The sequence below is a fragment of the Sturnira hondurensis genome, unplaced genomic scaffold (assembly GCF_014824575.4).
Source record: "Sturnira hondurensis isolate 20B ecotype Veracruz unplaced genomic scaffold, ASM1482457v3 Scaffold0018728, whole genome shotgun sequence".
NCBI lineage: Eukaryota > Metazoa > Chordata > Mammalia > Chiroptera > Phyllostomidae > Sturnira > Sturnira hondurensis.
Window position 1 is genome coordinate 9,488,076 of NW_028091359.1, and position 20,915 is coordinate 9,508,990.

A 20,915-nucleotide genomic window follows, 5' to 3' on the forward strand; every position below is an offset into this window, starting at 1 on the left:
GTACACAGGATCTAACTCTATCATTTTTTACAACCTAATATAAATCTACAATAACCTCAAAATAAAAACTTGAATTAAAAACAGTTTAAGTGGAAACAAAAAAGAGAAAAATGCAATTGTCCAGTAAGTTTTATATCTGAGTGGCAAAGATTATGGATAATTTTTATTTTCTTTATACTTCCCTATATTTTCTAAATTACTACAATGAACATGTATAACAGACAAATTGAATATACTTTTTAAATATCTACTGAGACTCATGTATTACTTTTATATGAGGCTTAATCTCATTATTAATCTCACTGTATAAATTGATTTAGACAAATCTGCTTCCACTGAACTGAGTAAAGAGACACAACGAGAACCTTTTGTAGAGGAGTAAGAAAGAGACAATTTCAGCACAGTGGAAGCATGGAAGACTGAACTGTCAAAAGCTGTGTAAGATCACCTGCATCTGCTGGGCTGGAGGATATTAAAAAGAGAAAGAACCAGAAAAGAAGGTGAAAGAATACTGAAACACCTCTACATACACTGCAATGTTTCCTCGGTCCTTGTGATGACAATCGTTTTCCACCTTATTTTTTATCACTTAACATCAAATTAAGTGCCTTATTCAATCAATACATTCCATTAAAGGCTAGAGGAGTGTGTACAAACAAGAACGTAGGGTTCATAGTTCCCAGTCCCACCAGTTAAACAAGATGAGTCAAGCTAAACACATTATATGAATATTCCATCCTCCATTTCCTGACCTAGAAAGTCAGGAAATGGAGGATTAAAACTTACCTTACAATGCTGTAAGGATTAAAGGATATAACTTCTAAAGAAGATGGCAAGGATTTGAGTGATAATTGACACTTATTACTACAAGGTGAGGCTAATGTAGGTTTACAGTTGTTCATATGAAAAATAATACAATAAATAACAATTCAAGAATAAATTGTTTCCTGTACCTACTTTGCTCTACCTCTACTACTATAACAAATAATAAATGCATTTATACACCATCTGCCACTCCTGAAATAATAATTATACATAGGTCTTGCATTCATGCAAATATGTTCTTATTAGCAAACTATACCTGTAATTTTCTAACTGAGTCATTACCTTGTGATTCTCTGCATTTTCCATGGCAAAGTAAGGCGGCATTGCAGTAACAATGATTCCAAGTAAAGCTGCTTGAAAGTACAGCTCAATTTTAAAAACTATATCTGTAATTTCCTAAAAAAGAACCACACAATAAGAAATGGAATTAAGAATCACTTGATATCATCTCAGGACCTTCTGTTTTCTTTTTCTTCTTCTTTTTTTTAAAGCAATTGATTTTTAAAAAGATTTTATTTATTTATCTTTAGAAGCTTTGCGCAGTGGCAGTATCGTAGCCAATGAGGTTTATCTGAGGTGCGATTATTGCTATTTATCTTTAGAGGGGAAGGGAAGGAGAGAGGGAGAGAAATATCAATGTATGGTCACCTCTCGTGCATCCCCTGCAGGGAACTGGCCTGCAACCCAGGCATGTGCCCCGACTGGGAATTGAACCGTGACCCTTCGGTTCACAGGCCCGAACTCAATCCACTGAGCTACACCAGCCAGGGCTTTTTCTTCTTTTTTGTTAAACTTATCAGGGTCACATTGGTTAATAGAGTCATGTAGGTTTCGAGTATACACGACTGCGATACGTGATCTGTGTTCCCCACGATGTGCCCACCACTGACAGCATTTTCTAAAAGACCGTCAGAACCTCTGAACAAACATATCAGGGTAATCATCCTAGGCAGAGTCTATATGAAGAAATGGGTGGCAGAGTTAACTGGCAGTGAGCCACAGTACCAACTCTGCTTTTTACTAAATAGCTATAAGATCCTGAGCGAACCACTTTTCCATTTTCTTATATACAACACTGAATATAGCATATAAATTAAGCTTCACCACTTAAAGTAATAATTACATGAAAAGCTGTTAATATATCCACCAGCGGTCCTTTGCAATGAACATGACTATCTCAGAATGATCTTTGGTGCCTTCATTAATTTTCCTAGACTGTAAGCCAGCAGGGATCCTGGAGTCCTACTTCTCTCCAAAGGGCCCCAGACCAGGAGCTTCTTCTCCCAAGCAGGGGGGACTATAGCTGCCACAGGCCCCAAAGGTCCCTAGCTATCCCAAGGGTGGCGCAGACAGCAACCTTTTCCAAACAACCTTGTAAACAGCTGGTGCCCAAATGCAAACAACTAAGAACCAAGTGCACTTGGTTACCTCCCACCCTCGACAAGGCCATTTCCTTGCCCTTGTTCTGTCAGATACACCCATGGGACAGGGAAAACACTCTGTGCTAGAACGGGACAATTTGAATGTCTAGCAGACACTGTGGCCCTGGCACACCCCTTCCCAGGACTATGTGGAAACAGCGCATCTTGGTGACCCTGGCCTTCTGAGTTTTTAGCAATAAAGCTAATTCCTTAATTCATGCCATATGACATTATAGCATTTTGCCCCAAACTCTGATACATTACAGTGGATAGAACCAACAAATACGTAAGATAATTAGTACAAGAAGTGAAGATTAATGAGACTACAACTGGATTCAATCACACAGAATCTGATGAATTATGAAAAAATATGGACCATATAAGACTACATCAGTGAATAGTGAGCTTTACAAAATCTCATTTCTTTCCCTCCAGTTTTTAAAAATCGTATGATTATGTCAGTGTTTGATGGAAAATGAAAATTGCAAGATCTACTGCAACAGTTATGGATACAGACAAATGAAGTAACATCATAAAAACAGGTATGAGAATCACAAATTTTGAACTGTGGTTACTTTGGAGCTGGAGAGGGAAATGAGATTAGGTAAAGGGGATTTCAAATGTATCTTTGAAATTTAACACTTTTCCCAAGTAGAACAAGATATTGACATTCGAAACATTTGGGTAGTAGACAATTGGTTATTTTCTGTAGGCTTGAAATATTTCACAGTAAAAAAATAAGAAGGGATGATCTACAACTTTGATGACTTCAGTGTCCCCTATGTACTGGTGACTCACGAATATTTCCTTCCTATCCAGAAGTCTCTCCAGAATGATATAGCCAAATGCCCCTTAAATGTCCGGCAGGCGCAAATGCCAGATCTTAGTAGATTCAGAACTGAAATTGGTATTTCCATCCTATCATAACAAAGCAAAAATCTCTCTTCCGCCTGTATTCTCAAAATCAGTAAATGATACTACCATGCACCGTATTACCCCAAATTATAAAAAATATAGGCTCCTTTCTTCTTCTCACCTCAGAAATTTAACAGGGATGAAGTATGCCACATATTTCTTAAACATCTTTCTACCCCATCATTATGATTACTACTTCTGAATTAACTCTCACACTTATCATCACCTCTCATTTAAGCTACTTAGTAAAAGAATCTTTGATTTGATTTCCTTAACTTTCTTCCACCACAATTCTCCGCACAGAAATTCCTCACCACCCTGATGCCAAGGAACTTTTTAAAATGTACACTTAATGTTATTTTGTCCCCATATCTACATATAGCTGTAACAAGAGTTCTAAATTAATCTTTGATGTGACTTCCATTTAAAGACGGCAAAAGATTACAGCCAACTAAAAAAAGTTCTAGGTGTAGAGTACATGGGCATAAGACAGAAAGTGGATTACTGGAGAGCTGGTGGTGGAGGTGGGAGAAACCAGGAGTGATTAACTAGTAGGGACAGGGATTCTTGGGGGTACAACGGAACATGAAACTGACTGTGCAATGGTTACAGAGCTGTTACCACTGAGCTGTACATTTTAAATGGGTGAATTAGATGGTATAAGATGTACATACACAAAAGAACCTATGCACCCCGATGTTCATAGCAGCACAATTTACGATAGCCAAGAGTTGGAAGCAATCTAGATGCCCATCGGTCAATGACTGGATCAAAAAGCTACGGTACATTTACACAATGGAATTCTATGCTGCAGAAAGGAAGAAGGAGCTCCTACCCTTTGCAACATCATGGATGGAACTGGAAAGCATTATGCTGAGCGAAATAAGCCAGGCGGTGAAAGACAAATACCATATGATATTACCGTTAACAGGAATCTAAACAACAAAACAAACAAGCAAGCAAAATACGACCAATGACACTCAAATACGGAACAGGCTGACAGGGTCCAGAGGGGAGAGGGAAGAGAATCACAGGGGAAAAGGGGATGGACTCACATGAATAAGTATAAAGGACACATGGACAATTACTAAGGTGGGGGGTGAAAATGGGAGGGAGGTAGGGAGCACTTGGGGGGCAGGGCTGGGATTATAAGACAGAAAAGTGTACTTGAAAAAGAATTAAATAAACATTTTTATAAGTGAAAAACAAAGATGTACATACATGTCAATAAATTGTTAAAGACAGAATGGCAATAGAGAATGAAACATGCTATTACAGAAAGATATTTGTCCACTTATTTTTCAATATACAAAAAAACAAGGGATAAGAACTAAAAGAAAATGTGGAGTATTTTTTTGGGGACGAGTTAATTTTCATATTTGTGACCAACAGTACCACCTAGAAGAATTGTCTGGATGACTTCTCAAGTTTCTTTCAATATCCCAGTTTCCAGATTTTAGACCAACAATATTCATTTTTAAATGACCTTAACTTTTCTCTGATTAATCTAAAAAATACACCTATAAAAATATCCATACCAACACAGAACACCTCCTTGATCCTGAAGCAAATTAATACTGAGGACTCCTAAACCCAGATGTAAACTAGCCCAAGTCACTCTTTTTTTATAGAGAGAGGAGAAGGAAAGGAGAAAGAGAGGGAGAGAAACATCAATGTGTGGTTGCCTCTTACATGGCCCCCACTGGGGACCTGGCCTGCAAACTAGGCGCGTGCCCTGACTGGGAATCGAACCAAGACCCTTTGGTTCACAGCCAGTGCTCAGTCCACTGAAATTATACCAGCCAGGGCCCAACTCACGTTTTAAGAAGACTAAGAGATGTCAAAAGATGAGCTTCTTCACATTTTGGTACTATCATTCATTTGGCTTTTAATAATTATTTTATATACACAACACACTTTAAGTTTGCTTACTTGGAAGAATGGGGTATTCCAGACCTGGATGCTTTCAGTCACATTTAAATGATAAAGGTAGTAGTTACTAATGATATTCATCAACACAGGTAAAGAATAAACCATAGTACTGTTGAAAACAGCTGTAAAGACATAGTCCTACAATTTAAAAAAGAGAGACTTATTACATGACATATATAAACATAAATAGATCTACTATTGCTAGGTACCAAGGTTTTCTCACCCATGAGGCTAATTCTCACTATCTATACTGACGGCTAGGCAGCAAATCGTAGAAGTAATACTCAATGATAAAGACACCCTGGTTAGAAATCTACACATATTTTTAGTCTTTTAACTAAAAATATAACATGAAATTAAATTCCTGTAAGCTTTATTTATTGATAATCCATCAGGGCATTAAATATATTATAAATATTACTATTTCCAGGAGTAAATTCTAATTGGCAACTAATGGGGCCAAATCAGCAAATGATTAATTCCAGAGGAAATATCTTAACCTTCTGTAACTTTGAAATGGGTACTCACTCATGCACTTGCTCTTACCTTGTCCGAGGGCAGCACATTCAGAGCTGCACTATGGGGGGCGGCAGATACATAGTCACTGCCGTTAAACATCGTCACCAGTATGTTCTGCTTTGTGAAAAAGCTAATGAGGTCGCTGATATCTGAGTCTGGTATTAGAAAACAAGCAAATAAGAAGGAATCAGTTCAAATGAGAAACATATACCGGCTTGTAATAACTTTGGAAAGGCTCTCTCTCCTTTAAAAAGTATTTTATCTTCATAAACTAAGGACATGAACTGGAGCCGGTCAGCCTGGATTCAAATCCAGAATTAGAATTCTGTCCAGGTTCCTAGGACAGAACCTGAGAGAGTAACTGAAAATTTTAGCAGCTGATGCTGCTACCGCTACTGCTGCTACAACTACTACTCACACTGAAATTCTATCTGTCATACCTGAAATTAGGTTACATAGTTACAATAACAATCTGGCAATTTTATGGAACAAGATAACCTGCAGGCTCAGAAAGGGAGAAGTCATGGCATGAAGTTAGGTAACATCACTCCTTAGAAGATTTCCAGGTGCTCCGAAAAGACATGTTTTATAGATATTGACTGCCTTAATTGCTTTAAAATATTAAAACACATAATCATCAGGTCTCCATCTATATTCTTTAAGTTGACTGGAGCCAAGGAAAAAACTTTTGAATTCGGTCTAAGGTTTAAATTCATACCAGCATGCCCAATGAACGAAAAATATTTCAATATCACAAAAGCCAGGACTCAAGGAAGGACAAAAGTGACTTTGAGAAAAATTGAACCCAACCGAAGGAAAACACTATGAGTAACTAAGTAGTATGGCAGAGTGGATCAGGCTCAGCACCAAACCCGAGAGTCAGAATCATGATCCTGGTAATACCACATTTATTCCCAACCTCGTGTCTCAACTGATCGCTCTTCCCCAGCTTACCCGAGTGGCTCTGTGCTCTTGAGAAGAGAGCTATATTGTAACTAAGGGAACTGTGTATACACAGAAGCCAATGATGCCTTAAGAAAACATGGCTTTGTCTAGGACCAACGGTAAGGCCGAAAAAAATATGGGATACGCATGTAAGCAACTCCTGAAGTACTAAAATATAACCGAAGGGACAAAACTGAAAATACTAGTTTTGTGGATCAGTTCAGAGTGAACTCAAAGCAGAATGATTGGAGGTACATGTACAATTCCCCAAACACACAGAAACGTCACAGGATCAGAGTGTAAGGCTCCATGCAGTACTATAGTTTAGTAACATGAAATGTATATCAAAACCCAAAACAAGAATTCTAATAAAAGAGAAAAATTACAAAACATAACATTTCCTATCAAAAGTAGTTTTCTATTACTAAACACATTTTCCTCCAAAAGAATAAAAGTTTTATAGTAAACTGAGAGCCATAGTTTAAGAGTAATGATTTTAAGAGTAATGTAGAATCATCTCCAACTACAATTATTTTAGCATTAGGCAAAGTTCTTCAGTTAACAATGAATTGAAAGGAAAGATACTAAAATAAAAGTGAAGTGCTGGGAGATGTTAATACCCCAACGAGTTTCGGAGTACAGAAAGGGTTGTATGAACTACAACTTTTGACATATTTCAGCAAGATAAGCAAATGAAGAGGCTGCCGTTTCTCTGTAAGTTTGCCAGTTAGCTAGTCTTGACTTGTCCTTCAAGCCTCTGGGACTACTGTACAAACCATCTCTGCAGATGGAAGATGTTGAAGGAACCACTACCGATCACGTATGAATGAAAGTCTGCATTAGGTTTTATCATTTTGACAAGCAGAATCCTAAGCCAGTTGTTTTTTTAATTTGTTCTACTTGTTGCTCAGGCCATTATGTTTTTTAATTATTTTTCATATTTGACAATTATGTAACAAGAATAATCCAAATAGCCATTGCAAATGTATTTGATTATAAATATTTATACCTAAGGCACTTATTCTTAATTCTGATTTTCCAGATAGCCCTTGAAAATTTTGGTTATACTGCATAAATATGACACGCAGTAACTCTAAAGTGAGTGTTTCCAACTTTTGAAATTTATTTTTCTCATCATAAACTTGGAGCGAAACATGCTACTCCAGAATGTTCCAGAATAATGCTGCTACTATTAAAAAGGGAAACTCTATGATCATAAGCAACATAAATCAGAATATTTTTTTAAAATGTCATCTATACTTTAACCAAAATTTCATTTCTGTAATATATTGCTCAGCCGCAATAAAGACTTTCACTAAATTTAGATTTGTGCAGAGACAACAAGTCTTTAACTTACACACATCCCTACAATCCGCATCTTGGCCCCATCTTGCCCCTCCCCCCTCCACCCCAACCAACACACATTCACAGACCTGCACACACTCTCACCAGTAGAATTTTGGAGAAGCAGACTTGTTTTATATTTATGAGGTTTATCTCCAGGCTTTAGGAAATACAAGTCTGGAACAAGTTTGATGGGAACCACGGCGTTTTTGAAAGAGCGATGCACCAAAAACATAAAAATCTGAACTGCAAAAAAAGTTAAAAGCAGAAGCAACCTGAAAGGAAAAAAGATAATACAGCTCAGTACACATTAATATGTAAATCTGTTCTTGAAATCTCCTTTTACATGACAGTTAAAAGGTACTTATTTTTTAAAAAAAGTTAAAGGGGAAAACTTGTAAAAAATAGCCCTTGCGAGTAGAATTTCTACTCTCCAAAATGATCTCATGACAATATTCAACAGAAGTTCAATATTTAATGACGAAATTAAAAGTTATAAAAGCATATTTTAGATCAAAGTTACCCTAAAATTCAGCTTTTAAAGAACCAGGCATTATGTCAAATTTTCATCTCTATTCTCTTATAGAAACTATTTCCTGCCCTCTCTCTATTCTAATTACTGTCCTTATATTTTAGGAAATGTGTGACACAAAAGTATTTCAGATACAAGAAAATAAAAATACAGGGAAACTTTGAATGATTGATATCTTTGAAATTTCGTCCTAACTGCAAAACAAGACACGCTAGAGTCAGTTCTAAGGATCATCACTCGCAGCTGACCCACTACATAGTTCTGTTACCCATTCAAACACCCTTCTGTCTGGAAGACAGTCATCTTTCTATCTCATTGGGTGAAGTATCTCCACACTATACATGATGTGTGTCCCAGGTGGGTAGAGAGAGCTTGGACTATCATGCTTAAATATTCTGTCATTCTCAGAAACCCTATAATTTTTAAAAAGTCTTTCTTAAATTGTTGTAAATATACCTACATTAGCATTTCCAAAAGCATATTGCATGAAACTCCAATTCCATAGTAATAGGGGGAATCATGGAAATTTTTTTAAAAATTCATGATTAAAAAATGTTTGAATGACATGGTTTGGATTTGGGGCTGGTGAGTATCTAGGGAAGTGCTGCGGGTTCAGGGGACAAAGCAGGGCAGTCCCCCCTCAGCCCACAGGGCCTCACTGATGTCCAGAAGTCTCGCTCCCCAACAATTTTCTTTCAGGTATTCGTGATTATACAGAGTGAATTTTTGAGAGCATTAGTGGTAGTGAAATGTGAGTCTGTAGGCAAAAAGATTTCCGGTAGGACCAATGGGGTGGGATTCCCAGGAACGGTCACAGTGTATCTGCTGCTTTGGGAAGGAGTGTCATACCAGAAAGAAAAAGGAAGTATGTGGGCAAGTTTGCTTTTTGTATCCTATTCTAATGACGATAGGAAGATGTATTGTAGCTCTGGGCTTCAAGTGTCTTGTGTTTGTAACCACCTTTTTGCTCTATTTTAATATTATTTTTCCAAACGACACTGATTTTCCTGCATCTTTCAAAATGAAACAAAGCACAACACACAAAAAAGACAAATTTGGAAACTGCACATTAAATAAAGTGGAAGCAATCTCTTTACCATACAACCTCTCCTGTGTTTTATTATGCTAATGAACAACTCTTTAAGAAAGAAAGAAAATACAAAATAATCTCCTAAAGGTATAGACGGTTAAATGCATATTTGTACCACTGAACAACTTTTGCCTAGGAACTGAATGTGTCACCCTCCCCCCAAATTCATACATTGAGGCCCTAACCTCTAATGTGATAGCATTTGGAAATTAAGGCCTTTGGGAAATAATCAGGGTTAGAGGAGGTGGCGAAGGCGGGCACCTCATGAAGAGACACCAGAGGGCTCGCTCCTCCCCGTCTCCTTTTCTGCAGGCGAACAGAGCTCCCGTGGGCTCCACAGTGAGACAGTGGTCCACGCGCAAGCCAGGCAGAGAGAACCCTCGCTGGACATGGACTGCGCTGGTGCCCTAATCTAACTCCCAGCCTCTGGAACTCTGAGATGATAAAGTTCTGTTGTTCAAGCCACTCGGTCTATATTATTTTATTATGGCAGCCCAAGCTAAGTAAGATACTCCTGCTGTTTTTCAGGAAATATGAGAGTAGTGTTCAAATAAACTGAAACATATATATTCTTTTCGGAATGCTAACAGAGGAATATATCAGATATTTATCTGATACTGAATACATGTGGACAAAAAAGTAAGTGAATTCAGCACATTTCAAACATATAACAAAACTCTGATTCTTGATGAAGTTTTATTTCCACTGCTATTTTGATTCTAACAAGACAGGTGTACGGTACGCGGAAGTACGTAATAGCATTTCAGGTAATTGAGTGTCCAGCACCCCAGCACCGCGCGGGGCGCTAACAGAGAAAGGGAAAGAGAACAGGGCGCCCTTCAGGTCCCTGCTCTGCTAGCTCCAGGGCCTCCTCCACGTCTCAGTTCTTCATCTAACGGATGGCGGTGGAACTTGTCCATCCCGCTGTTTACTAGTAAGTATTAGCAACAGGGGCAAAACAATTATGAAAACAGAATAAAATTTGAAAACAGTGACAGTAATTCAAAAATTTCACACAATTAGAGAATGTTATGTCTCTCCCTCATTTTATAAATAAGACAAAGCTGCTAGTTTAAAAAAAGGGTAAGGCTCTAACAGTGTCTGATGAAATTACCACCGCGTATTTTTCTCTCTGACATACGAAGTTCTAGTTTTAATCTTTCAAAACCACAGAGATTACTTACATATGTCTACATTTTACAAATGAAAATGGTAAACCCATTTGTATTCTGAAAAAGACAACGTATCAGGTAAAAGTGACATACTTACACTGATCTCACAGATTTGCTTTCGCGTTTCAAGGTAAGGAAATGAAACTTGGCTACCGTGTGCACCTGCTGTCTCCAAAGGCTCACGGTGCTCACGAGAGACGCCCTGGTCTCGGAAAGAATGAGTAAGCTCTGCTCCATCGCATCAAAGGATTTTGAATCCACTTCTTCCTCAAGTGGCTGCTGAGTAAATACACTATAATCTATTTGCCAAGACGAAAGAAAAAGGTAGAAAATTATGATACATTCCTTAAAAAGATGAAAATCTTTCGGAAGCACGTGGGGGATCAATGGTGATAGGAGATTTGACCTGGGGTAGTGAACAGGCAATACAGATGATGTATTATAGAACTGTACACCTGTATCATTTTATTAAGCAATGTCATCCCAATAATTTCAATATAAAAATAAGTAAATAAATAAAGAAGCACACATATGGCAGTGATGTAGGTCAAATGGAACCCTCACATACTTTGGCCATACTATTAAAACTGAACAGATGCACAGCTTACAGCCCGGGAAATACTAGTAGGTGTAAACCTAACTGAAATATGTACGTGTTCACCAAAACACACACAGAGGAATATCCGAGTAGCACCATATGTAGAATAGTCATAAAGTGGGAAGAATCAAAAGGCCATCAACAGGTAAGTTGTGAAATACTCCTATAATAAAATAGTATACGACAATGAAAGTAAACAAGCTATTGTTCAAGTACAGTAGTATGAATCTTAAAAACATAACATTAAGTAAAAGAAGTCAAACACAACCCTGCCTGGTGTGGCTCAGTGGATTGAGCACGGGCCTGAGAACCAAAGGGGTCACCTGTTTGATTCCCAGTTAGGACACACGCCTGGGTTGCAGACTAAGTCCCCAGTAGGGGGTGTGCGAAAGGCAACCACATATTGATGTTTCTCTCCCTCCCTTTTTCTCTCCTTTCCTCTCTCTAAAAATAAGTAAGTAAAATATTAAGAATAAAAAAAGAAGTCAAACACAAAAGAGACATGCTATGAGTGATTCCATTAGGCCCAAAACAGACAAAACTAATCAAGCAGGAACAGAAATCACAGTGTTATTTTTATAATAGTGATTTAACTTCAAACAGACAAAAAATAATAATTAAGATGGAAACTGGCTTCAGTATGAGAGCCACAAAGACTTTTTAGACTTATGCTAAATTTTAAAAATGAGTCAAAATTAAAGACTTTAAGAGTGGGACGAAATAATGCATAAGATAATATTTACGCACAACCTGGCTGTTCTGGCATCCTACCAAATCAATAAGTTTAGACAAATGACTTAGTAAGATGAACAGTCAGATCCCTCTCTGCCCTGATTCAGTGAACTAATCAAACTAAAAACAGGTGCTCAATATTGTGTATCACAATCATGGTGTTCAGTAAGCACCAATTCACCTTCCATGAATTTGATATATACCAACACTTAAAAGCTAAAGCCATTAAAATCAGCCAACCTAAAGGCAAGCTGATGTTAGAAGTCAATTTATTTTTTCTGGTGGACTTAATGGTACTATGGAAAAAAGAACCAGTACGACCTAAATAGAACACACCCTTCTTAACTTCATTCCCACTACTCAAACATTTCTAAAAACGACCTCACATTCCTCAAAATACTCATGTACAAGCATTTTCTCATCTAATTCTCTCCCATTACCCTATTTACTACAAACACATTCACTGATAATGCATTCTACATCCTGACTTCTAACCTCCTTTATTTCCTCTATCCCCATACCTTTCACTCCACTCAATTTCATCAAACTGGATGTATACTCAAATTTAAGATCTTGCTATCTCTCCAACTGCATAAGATCCAAAATTATTATGTGAAATTTCCCTCTGACTACGATCTGATACCATGTCCTCATCATAAACTTGAGTTTTCTACTATCTCCATGTTTGAGGGAAGCACCCCTGTCTCCTTTTCGCCCCGACCTTCCACTGCCCCATCCTGCCACTTCAGTCATTACAAGTCTCAACTCACAATCTCACCTTAAACTACACAGATTCAGCTTTGACCTTTACTGCACCGAGATGGCTCTTGTCGAGGTTACCACTGGCTTTCACACTACCACAGGCCTCAGTGTCTTGTATTTTACCAAACACCCTTGTGTTCTCATCTTACTCTTCACAGCACTCAACACATAATTGCCCACTTCCTCTTTCCTGAAATGCCATTTTGTCTAGGCTTTTAACATCTTTTTCGGCTCCTTCTCAGTTAGTCCCTTTTGGCCCTTCATTGCTCAACCTCAGGGCTTGCCTTCTACTCTCATCTATACTCTGTACCTAGGTGATTCAATCCCCTGGCACCATTTATATATGGGTGACTCCAGAATTTACATTTTCCATTTAGCTCAAGTATGTTAACCCAACTGCCCACTATACATCTCCACTTGTACGTCGAATAAGCATCTCAAACAATGAAGCCAAAATTCATGCCTAAACTCCATCTTTCCACAAATCTGCTCCTTCCCCATTCTTAGGAAATGGCAATCCCATTCCCAGTTCTCAAGCCAAAAGCTAGAAGTTATTCTTGATTCTTCCCTTTCCCCAACTCCTGACACTTAATCCATCAGCAGTCATCACCAGTATCACTACTATAACCCAAATCTCTTCATGTTTCTCTATTTTCACTGCCATCCTAGTTGAAGCTAAGTTTTCGAACTGGTCTTCCTGCTTCCATACTTCCTTTATAATCCACTCAACAATCATCATTTACTCCTTTGCTTTAAAGTTCTCTGATAGCTTCACACTGCACAAAGAAAACAACCCAAATTCTTTTCCAGGTGTTCAAGGACGATCTGTGCCCTTGCCGACCCCCCTGACATTCTTGGCTTACTAAACTCCTTCCTTGGTGCCCTTTTCAGTCATTGAAGACATTCAACTCATTCCTCAAGGAGTACCTTTGCAGGAGCAGTTCCCTTTATCTGGAAAGCTCTGCAATAAAATCTTCACCTGGATTTTTCTTGCCTTCCAGGTCTCAGTTTAAGCTTCATCTTACCAGAGTCCTCCTTGAAGACATAATCTAAGTTATCTGCCTCCTAAGACCACCCTATTATTTCCTTCATAACTCCTATCACTATTACTAAATACCTCAATTACTTATTTACCTGTTGATTTCAGCCCTTTCTTCCCTAAAACATATATTTCACAGGTTTATATAACTACTTGTCTCACTTGCCATCTGTCTGGTGCACTGCCTAAAATGTTTTGTTACTTTTGTTTTTACCTGCTTGGTCAATTTCTGCTTCAACTTCTAGCTTTAAGAATACATCTTCCAAAGTTGTCATGGAAACACCATAAGAAATAACACCCAAACTTGAATGTGTGTCTAGAGCAGAAAATAAACCTAGAAAAAAATATGACAGAATGTTGTGTAGTTAAGCATATTATCATGAATTATTCTAAAAATGTTCTTTAAAAACAGGATATGTCTAAATTTACTCTGCTGGCACAGTGGTTCTCAAAGTTTTTGGCCTTGGGGCCCTTTTAACATTCTTTTTAATTGGTAAGAACTCCAAGGAATGTTGTTTATAGAAATATATCTGTCAGATATTTATCATATTATGAATTGAAGGAAATATTTTACAGACAGAATGCCAGGCAAGGTATATTAAGTTGGCATAGGTACTTCAATCCAGTTAATGATTTTGTTTTAATTCTTGAAAGAAACCAATTAACACAAAACATTTCTGACTATGAGATAAATCTCCAGAAATTCTGCACATACATGCACATTAATAATATCCTTTTGGTTCTTAAGAGATCCCTAAACAGATACAGAAGACTGAGTTTGACTTCCTTCCTCACTATAAAGGGGAAAACTAGGGCCTCAATTAAAATAATTCAGTGGTTTACCATACAATCACGGATTTTATTTGATACCAAGAAAAGGAAAAAGAACTTGAGAACATACACAATTATATGTGTGTATGTGTATATTTGCATGTGTATATACACATATATGTGTGTGGATATAGATACATGTAGACATACAAGTTAATGGAGCCATTTGTCTCCTGACAACAAAGCAAACACAATTATTTACTTAAGTTAACATACTAGTTACAGTTTCCTGCGTGCCGTTTGTGAAAAAAGAAACATGTTAGCTAGCAGTATTTCTGATTTTCTAAAGCAAAATAAAGCAGAAACGGATTATTAACTCTGGCCACCTGGGAGCATGTAAATATTGCACAGAAGAGTAAACAAGGTAAAGCAAGAATATCTATTCCCAGTGCAAATCCTGGTTTAACAACCAAGAAATTGAAAGCAATACCTGGAAATTTCTCCATGTCCTTCAAAGGCAAGCTATACACAAGCTGTTGGTCATTCTGCTGTAGTAAAGTAGCTCCAGGTATATGTTGTTTAACAAGAGACGCGAGAGATTCTGTGGCACAGTACCTGTCTATGTACATGCTAGAAAGAAACCAAAAACCGTAAATTTTTATGATTACTCAGTACATAACCAAAAGCAAACTCTGAATGCTTCCAATTAAAGTGAGTGCCATAAAAATTAGGCCAAAGCACATTATCGCAAGCCCTAAATATAGTACCAATAGATCAAGAATATATATAGAGAGAATAGAGCTAATAAACAATGAATAGGCCCTGGCTGGTGTAGCTCAGTGGATTGAGCGCAGGCTGTGAACCAAAGGGTCGCCAGTTCGATTCCCAGGCAGGGCACATGCCTGGGTTGCAGGCCAGGTCCCCAGTCGAGGCTACATGAGAGGCAATCACCCACTGATGTTTCTCTAACTCTCTCCTTCCCTTTCCCTCTCTCTAAAAATAAATAAATAAAATCTTTAAAAAAAGAAAGAATGAATAGATACCTCAGGCGGTAGCCAATCCCCCATTTACTTTTGAGAAACAGTGAGGAACCAACACATTTTAACATTCCTTGTGATATGACAGCTTTCCTATCTGCAAACAGAGATTTGCATGTCAATTTTTAAGTTAGTTACAGCATTAACAATTGGCATTCATATCTTATGGATTATCATACAAGAATCAACGTATTGGCTGGTTAGATTAATCACAACCTGATGAGAAATATACTAGATTAGCATCACCCGTTTTTCAGATGAATCCACTGAGGCAATGAGAAAATACACAATTCATCCACGTTTAGCATATTAAATGACAAAGCCATGAAGTGTACCCAGGCTGCCAACACTAGAGTCTTACTTTCCTGAAACTATTCCAAATATCTGTCTCTTCCTAAGACTTCACTAATGCGAGCACTTTCACAATTTCCTTTGTAACCAATGGTAAAAACAATAATAAAAAGGCAAAAAAATATTAGTTTTTTCAAAACAAAAATACTACTGAAAAAACAAATAGCACACCAAAGTTTTCTGTTTATATATTACAAACAGAAAGATGTTGCTCTAGAATTTCAAACTCCTGGATCTTGTCACAGTTATTAAAATCGTATGTTGGATTTTCCTCGTTATACATGTGTTTGTTTGTGTTGAGAATTGTGCAGAAAACAGTTAACATAGCAGACTTGAGACTATTATTATTAGAAAGGTGTGCTTACAATGTTGGTTCCTAACTGGTGTCTGGAAACCTGGATTTTAGGGGTGTTCCCACCATTCCCAAAACAGATCAGGGTGGCTCACTGTACATAAACTTCACAAGCAATGTAGAGTCTTCGTAACTCCTGCTTTTGTTCCGGGAGTCTGTAATCTGGGTATATACTAGGCAGAGGGTGCCTACACGACCATGCCCGGTGAAAACTTTAGGCCTTGAGTCTTAATGAGCTTCCCTAGGAGACATTTTACACATGTTCTTAACATGCATTGCTGGACAAATGAAGCATATCCTATGTGACTCCGCTAGGAGAGGATTCTTGGAAGTTTGTGTCTACTTTCCTCTGGACTTTGTCCTGCGTGCCTTTTCAAGGTCCTGACTTCGCTTTGTACCCTTTAGTCTCACTGTAATTAACTCATATGCATGAGTATGACTGTGCTGATTCTTGTGAGTTTTCCTAGCAAATGATTTAACCTCGAGTAGTCTGAGAGCCTCCCCAACACAAATATATGTAATTTAAAATTTTTTTTAAACCTTTTTTTGGTTAAAATCATCAGCTTCTTCATTCCTCAAAATTTGGCATCTCTATGTCCAATCTCCATTTGGCCCCATGACCTTATCCTTCAAAGATAAAGTAAAAATCTCACCAGCAAGAATGTCAGCTTCATCCATGAAATGAGTACTAAATACTGTAACCCGATTAGATTTTCTGTATTTTAGAAGATTCCAAACAATATGACGAGAACAGGGGTCCATTCCAGCTGTGGGTTCATCTAGCAATAATATCTGTGTGAAACAGGGTCGAGAGGGCAGGGAATCCTCATGAAAACTAAAATATCTAAAACTTATGTGGACTGAAAAGTTTCCCCATTTCTAATTATTATTTCCAACTGGAAATCTATTAGATCTGAGTATTTCACTCATATGAGCATAGATTTTAAAAATTATCAGTTTGGCATACGCATGTTTTCCTTGGTTTAATTATAAAAGACTAGTGTCTATAATATATATAAATGTACTAACAATTAAATAAAAACAAAACATTAAGTATACTGCTCTTATCTGAACAATTAAATTCTGTAAATATATCAACTGCTTATTAGAGAAATATGTCCTATATTAGTCCATGGGAGGCAATTTATTTTATGTGCATTTTAAATTCCAAAGCATCATGGTGAGGGTTGGGAGAAAGATAAATTCACGTAGAGCCAGAACCCAGAGTCACCCCCAAACTGCAGCAGCAAGGGCAAAGGTGAAAGGCTGGTAGGGACCAGCAGCTGTCCTGGCTGCAGGCACGGATGTACATAGCAGCTTCCTAGCTCCTTGCAAAGCAGGGTATCAACTAGTTCCGTTTCTACAGGACAGGGAACAGCACAAAAGGGACACATACAAAATTAAATCAGAAGGATGGTGAAAACTAAACTATTCCTTTGATTTTGTTCCATTTCAAAATTTTTATTTATATTATGAACTATTATAGATATATGAAAAATTGCAGAAAATAATAACACAGTACTATTATAGCCACCAGCGAAATTTAACAAATGTTATTTCTGGCCACATTTTCCTCAGATCTTTTTTTAAAGAAACAAAACATTGTAGATATAACTAAAGGCCACCCTTTCCATTCCTCTTCCTAAAGGTGGACACTTATCACAAAGATGTTATATATCTTTCTGACTACAGTTTTAAAACGTCATGACTATAATTACATTTATAATACCATATAGTATTTTTTTATGTTTAAGTTTCATAATGTGTGTGGATGTATCTTCCTACAGCCTACCTTTTTTTTTATTTAACAATTTAAAATGATCTCATCAGTGACAATGATATTTGTTTACCTTTGGATTCCCAAGAACAGCAATTCCTAAAGACAGTTTTCTTTTTTGACCACCACTTAACTTTTTAGCTTGATTATCTTTGATAGCCTGCATGTCTAAATCCAGTAAAACCTTCTGCACCTGCAGAAGTAAACACAAACAATGGTATTTTTTAAACCACACCATTTACATAACTATCAACATTAGTTTGTGTGTTTCAATTTGAATATCAACTTTTAAAATGTTGTTTATAGTGTAGAAGTTAATTGACAATATTCATATATAATTTTGAAATAACAGATAAAAAGACTCCTGCTGGAAAGGTCTGTCTTACTTTTGTGTGAGTTCCTGGGTGGTGGGGAGGAGAATCAGTGCACAGGCCGTGTGGGTGATGAGACAGAAAAGAAATACCTGGATACTAGTAGCCTCCCAATGAAAGTGACAATTTCCTGTGCATAAAAACTTTTACTTAAAATTCTAATTCTTTGTAATAATTTTGTTGAATGACTCAGAACAGGTGATAAAAAGATTTATTATGTAAGTTACTATAAGAGGGTATTGATTTATAGGAAATAAAAGCAAAGGTTTCAACATGAATAACATACTTCCTGTATTATATTATTAGCTGGTATTCCTTTGATTGAAGCCAAAATGGATAAGTTTTCTTCTACTGTCAACACATCAAAGTGTATATCCAACTGTGGACAAATGCCAATCATTTTTCTTGCTTCAAACATTTCATCTATTTCTGAGACGCTGTGTCCATATATCGATGCAAACCCTGAAACCAAAATGTACCTTTAAACTCATATTAAATATATTAAGTATTAAGAACCATACATGCTTTAATATACACTAATAATCTCCAATTACTTATATGTAGTAGACATAGAAGGTAAGAATTAATTAATATAAATTTGGAAAATACAATGCACCCTCATTATCATACTGTTGGTGATTTATTCCCACTTATACTCCAATCTCATGTTCCCTCATTTTCAGGACATAATACATAATAGAAAGAGCAAGGAACCAGAAGTTTAACCGGTACATTATTGATACTTTCGTTCCAGTAACAAATTTCCTTCATTCCCAGGCATTACACAACAGTAGAGAGACCAAAGAGATATAAATATTTCCCTAGTAACTAGCAGAGTGATCTTGAGAAATCACTTAATCTGAATTCCAGCCTCTTCTTATATAAACTTAATACAAATACATCCCACTCAAGAATTGTTAAACCAATGTGATAATGTATGTAGGATCAAAACAAAAATCATACGTTCTTATATAAACGTATATTACCATGAGAGACACAGTTATAGATAAGCAACAAAATTTTAAAAGTTAAACTACATTTAAAAAGATGCAGATTCGATACATGAAAATTTGGCCCTTTCTAAAATAAAATATTGTATTGCCACTCTCTTCGCTTATTGTGGAAATATGTAACTGCCAGGTTGAGTTCTTACCTATAGGGCAATCACACACAACAATTACATGTTTGGGACATTATTCTTAAAATTCTAATTTAGGAGATTGTATTGACATGTTGTCTATTTTCTCAACCTGAAATGTCTGTAAGTCTCATTTAATATCCAATTAATTACTTATTTATCCTTCATTAAAAATGAAAAATCAACACACACACAAAATGTCTGATTAAAAAAAGGTACAAAATTAGAAGCTTTTTACTTTATTAAACATGACTGAGTCATCTTTTGCTTCCTTTGAGAAACAAATGTGTATCACCCAAAAAAGATAAAACACCTTTACAGATACAGAAGTTGGTCCCAAATCATTGACAAAAATCAATCAGTACATATTTCAAGAATAATTATGCTGTGACCGACACCTTAGTTAATAACACTAATAAAACAAGTCAGAGATTTTTTTTACATCAGAAAACTCTCACCATCAGAAGGTGGGCATAGTCCGCAAAGAATATTCATCAGTGTACTCTTGCCTGTTCCACTGTGGCCAAGTAACGCAGTAATCTGACCCTCATATATATCAAATGACAAATCTAGTTCAGGAAAAAAGAAGATTCAAATATAATTTTTATTTCTGTTGAGCTGTACAAGATAATTCATACTACTTGAGCAATCTTGAAATAAGTCAATAAATTTAAAGCCAGATTTATAGTTACCAGCATACTTAAGTGTATAATATTTAACTGTACAATATTCAAGTGCATATTATGCAATATTATTGCATAATAATTCTTTGTTATAGTCAATAGTATGAACAATAAGTAATAAAAATAAACTTCTTTTTGTTACACTGATTTAGAGGGTGTATAAAATATTGAGGGCAGGTCTATATACCTAGTCTTGGGAATTTCCACAGCAATTATCACTGATCAACAAACAAAAGTTTGTTCCCAAGGATATTTATAGGCATGTTAAATATATTGGCAAAAAAAACTAGACACTGACCAATAGCATGGAAACAGCTAAGTTCATACATGAATGGTTTAATATAAATAAAGAAAAACAGAACTTAAAAATGTCGCTGGACGAATCAATTGTGAAGGAAGACAGAAAGCAGGGATCTGGAAACCCATTTGCAAACACAGGGGTGCGCAAAAGTAGTCATGCTGGGAGTGCACAAAATAGTTTATTTTTGTGTTTTTGTCTATTAATTATTGTAGTTGTATTACAACTGTAAACCACGTTTGCGCATCACTGCAAATACAGCCTTTCCTTTAATGAAGGCGGTCTAGGATTTAGTATCTCTAGAGCTTCAG

At 36.7% G+C, this 20,915-nt stretch overlaps 1 protein-coding gene and 1 pseudogene across 1 annotated transcript in view; one reads left to right on the forward strand and one right to left on the reverse strand.

The window, feature by feature from the left end:
* The window catches only part of ABCA5 (ATP binding cassette subfamily A member 5), a 66,400-nt gene that overhangs the window by 19,994 nt on the left and 25,491 nt on the right, over positions 1-20,915 (reverse strand). Inside the window, exons 12-23 of the mRNA XM_037069958.1 lie at positions 20,082-20,192; positions 18,772-18,947; positions 18,188-18,307; positions 16,991-17,129; positions 15,641-15,731; positions 15,088-15,227; positions 14,041-14,160; positions 10,793-10,994; positions 8,007-8,176; positions 5,640-5,767; positions 5,094-5,231; positions 1,108-1,221 (exon numbers count right to left, since the gene is read on the reverse strand). Of these exons, the coding sequence (XP_036925853.1) occupies positions 1,108-1,221; positions 5,094-5,231; positions 5,640-5,767; positions 8,007-8,176; positions 10,793-10,994; positions 14,041-14,160; positions 15,088-15,227; positions 15,641-15,731; positions 16,991-17,129; positions 18,188-18,307; positions 18,772-18,947; positions 20,082-20,192 (1,649 nt within the window). The remainder of the gene's footprint in view (positions 1-1,107; positions 1,222-5,093; positions 5,232-5,639; positions 5,768-8,006; positions 8,177-10,792; positions 10,995-14,040; positions 14,161-15,087; positions 15,228-15,640; positions 15,732-16,990; positions 17,130-18,187; positions 18,308-18,771; positions 18,948-20,081; positions 20,193-20,915) is intronic.
* On the forward strand, positions 1,357-1,482 carry LOC119003837 (uncharacterized; annotated as a pseudogene).